The sequence below is a fragment of the Perkinsus marinus genome (assembly GCF_000006405.1).
Source record: "Perkinsus marinus ATCC 50983 genomic scaffold scf_1104296958686, whole genome shotgun sequence".
NCBI classification, from domain to species: Eukaryota; Perkinsozoa; order Perkinsida; family Perkinsidae; genus Perkinsus; species Perkinsus marinus.
This window is the reverse complement of record NW_003206671.1, coordinates 264,166-266,927: the sequence shown is the minus strand read 5'-3', so window position 1 is coordinate 266,927 and position 2,762 is coordinate 264,166. Positions and strand designations below refer to the sequence as shown.

Genomic DNA, 2,762 nt, shown 5'->3' with positions numbered 1-2,762 from the left:
TGTAATTCGATAATGGCATCTAGTGGCTGTTCTCTCAGCATAAGTTGAGACGACTTGGCATGCCCTCGTGATGGCGATGTGCGTTCGACTGGTCACAATAGCATCGATGAAATATATATCCTCTAGTTATATCGAAAAAATTTTGTATTAGATTGCCGAGCTGAAGTTCAACGGCGCCGAATTGGACGTACATGATTTCTATGGCGGCGATAAGAGGACTCGCAAGGCGCGGTGTGAAACTGAAGAGAGAGCGGCTTTGAGGAAGAAGAGGAGGATGGAGAACATAACTTTGAAGGAAATGCGGGAGAAGGCGAAATACGAAAAGGATAGTAAGTTGGAAATTTTGGTATCGGAAAATTTTTTTCCATTTTTCACTCGCGAGTTTCTTGTTTGGCACTACGAGTCGCTCATTGTAATTCAACTGGACGTCGTACGAGCAATTCACCTTCACTTTCGAGAAATTTCTAGGGAATCTGGGGCGCGAATTTCCACACTGCAAAGTTTTATCGCTCCGCTCGTGGGACAGTTTGCGGGGGTTCGAGCTCGGCGATCGGCATAGAGTTGATGTTGCGATTTCTCTTCACATTTTTCTCTGTAGAAACTCTCCTAGAGAAGAGCGCGCCATTGTTCACATATTCATATGCTGAGCAGTTGCGGTTGAAGGAGCAGTTCATCATGCATGCTGCCAGGAACTTCACGAGGGAGGTAGTCGGTAGTAGCACCACATGTCCCGTTATAACTTCTGAATTTCGGTTCGCCAGTGATAGTATGTTTGGAAATTCTCGACACGAGCGGCCCTCGGTAGTGATACTAGTCGAATAGTATTCGTGCTAATGAGTAACGAATAGGCATATACTCGGAGAAATGGCAAATCTTCGTTCTGCTGGTCTTTCGCCGGGTCACGAGTTCGATGGTGTCATATCGTGGCTATTTCGTTATCGGCTTGGAAGTGGCATCAAATATTTAAAGTTAGAATGGGAGCACTAAATGGTGCAGTGGGTGAATACTATTGTGACTCAGGTTAAAGCACACTGCGAGAAGAGGCAATACCCGTTTCCTAACTGGGCTAGGGTAGTAGTAGTAGTAGTAGTAGTAGTAGTAGTAGTAGTAGTAGTAGTAGTAGTAGTGGTAGTAGTAGTAGTAGTAGTAGTAGTAGTAGTAGTGGTAGTAGTAGTAGTAGTAGTAGTGGTGGTGGTAGTAGCAGTAGTAGCTTATCGAAATGATTTCTATGACTTTCGATGGGTTTTCAAGACTGATGTTATCGTTGATAGGTTCATAAGAACAAGCCTGGTTGCACAGTCCATGAGATAGTAGGGAGTCCGGAGACGAATCTGGAGGGATACCGCAACAAGTGTGAATTCACGATTGGATATTCAGACTTCGAATGTAAGTGTGATTTACACTCTTGAACATTCGTGACGCATAGCGGTCTACTTTTCGTCACGCTAACGGCAGGCATCTCAACTTTGAAAAGCGCGATTCTCATCTAAGTGGTGGTTCGTTCTTGCACTGAAAGAACGAATAAGTAGCGATTGAGTTTCGAGAGTTCTTCGAAAGTTCGAAAATTTGAGTTCGAAAATTTGAGTTTCTGAAAGTTGCGATTCGTTCTTCGTTATTCCACGTTCTTCCAATTTATCTTCTGACCTTCTGACTTGGTTCGCATGTGGTGAACCGTAGGAGCGTTCAAATTCAAACCGATCACAGATAGGACGTCTTGAGCATCTCGGGCGCGTATTGGAGACCCATCTCGCTTTTGGAAGGCGTGAAAAATCCGCGACTATTTCAAGGGACGATCCGTCCGGCTTGTGAAAGCATATGGTGGAGCGTAGCAGCACTGAAATTCAAATCGGCCTCATATAGGATGTCTACGATGGTGTGGAATTTTTTCTGTCATTCTCGTGTTGCTAACGCTCGCCTTGTGCGATGCGAAGAAGTCGAAGTAATTGAGTTGGAAAGGATTCATCAGACCTCTGCGTTTGGAATATGCATTTGAGATGAGGTGATTTTATAAACTAGAATAGCCAGAACCCTCCTAGATAGTGTAGAGCTGAGTTGAATGTTGAAGCACTTGGACTTGAGTCGCGATTATCGGTGAACTTTCGATCTCTCTTTTCCTTGGTAGTCTGCAGAATTGTTTCGGGTAACTGTCTCGTGCTGCAGGTAGCAAGCCTGAGGTTGGTTTCGTACGGCGAGTCGAAGGACATGAACTACTCATTGAGTCTGGGAAGGCGCTACCGCATGTAGTAGCACTATGCATTGAGCGTAGCGGTCTTCAGTTTCTACTGCTGGTGGTCGCGCACGAGCATTCAATGGAAATTTTTGGCTTTAAATTTGAGTCTGTGAGATTGAAGGATTGCGATGTCAGATTCCTGCGTGTATGAAGGCGATCGAAGGAGAGCTGAGAAAACTGGTACTGGAAAATTACGATCAGGTGAAGCCGTTCTCTAGGCATCAGAGTAGTATAAGGGGAACTCCTCTTACGTTTCTGGTAGAGAATACGAATCATATTTTCTGATGGTCTATTGATCGCGCGAGTCGTCCTTGGTTTTCAGAGAAAGGCACTTGGCGGCAAGTAATGCTACGATGGTCACCATCTCGCGATCAAATGCTGATGGTCGTTATGTGCTGTGAGCCTTACGAGTTGGCAACCAACATCATCAAGACGTGGGCTGAGAGTGCTGCTAACAAGAGTCTACCGGTAGTATTGAGGGGCGTCTTTTTTTCTCAGGCTAATTCGGACAATCAGCGTTTCTTGTTGAGGA

At 45.1% G+C, this 2,762-nt stretch overlaps 2 protein-coding genes across 2 annotated transcripts in view; both read left to right on the top strand.

The window, feature by feature from the left end:
- Positions 1-70: 70 nt before the first annotated feature.
- Pmar_PMAR028216 (hypothetical protein) lies at positions 71-1,513 on the top strand (the record flags this gene model as incomplete). Its single annotated transcript, XM_002774166.1, has 6 exons — positions 71-91; positions 152-329; positions 599-705; positions 1,021-1,071; positions 1,272-1,351; positions 1,456-1,513. The coding sequence occupies 6 exons, from the start codon at positions 71-73 to the stop codon at positions 1,511-1,513; spliced, it is 495 nt and encodes a 164-aa protein (XP_002774212.1).
- Positions 1,514-2,605: 1,092 nt separating this feature from the next.
- Pmar_PMAR028215 (RNA m5u methyltransferase, putative) overlaps positions 2,606-2,762 on the top strand; it is a gene marked incomplete at both ends in the record, with an annotated part of 4,042 nt that continues 3,885 nt past the window's right edge. The window contains one exon of the mRNA XM_002774165.1: positions 2,606-2,698. Coding sequence (XP_002774211.1) covers positions 2,606-2,698 — 93 coding nt within the window. The remainder of the gene's footprint in view (positions 2,699-2,762) is intronic.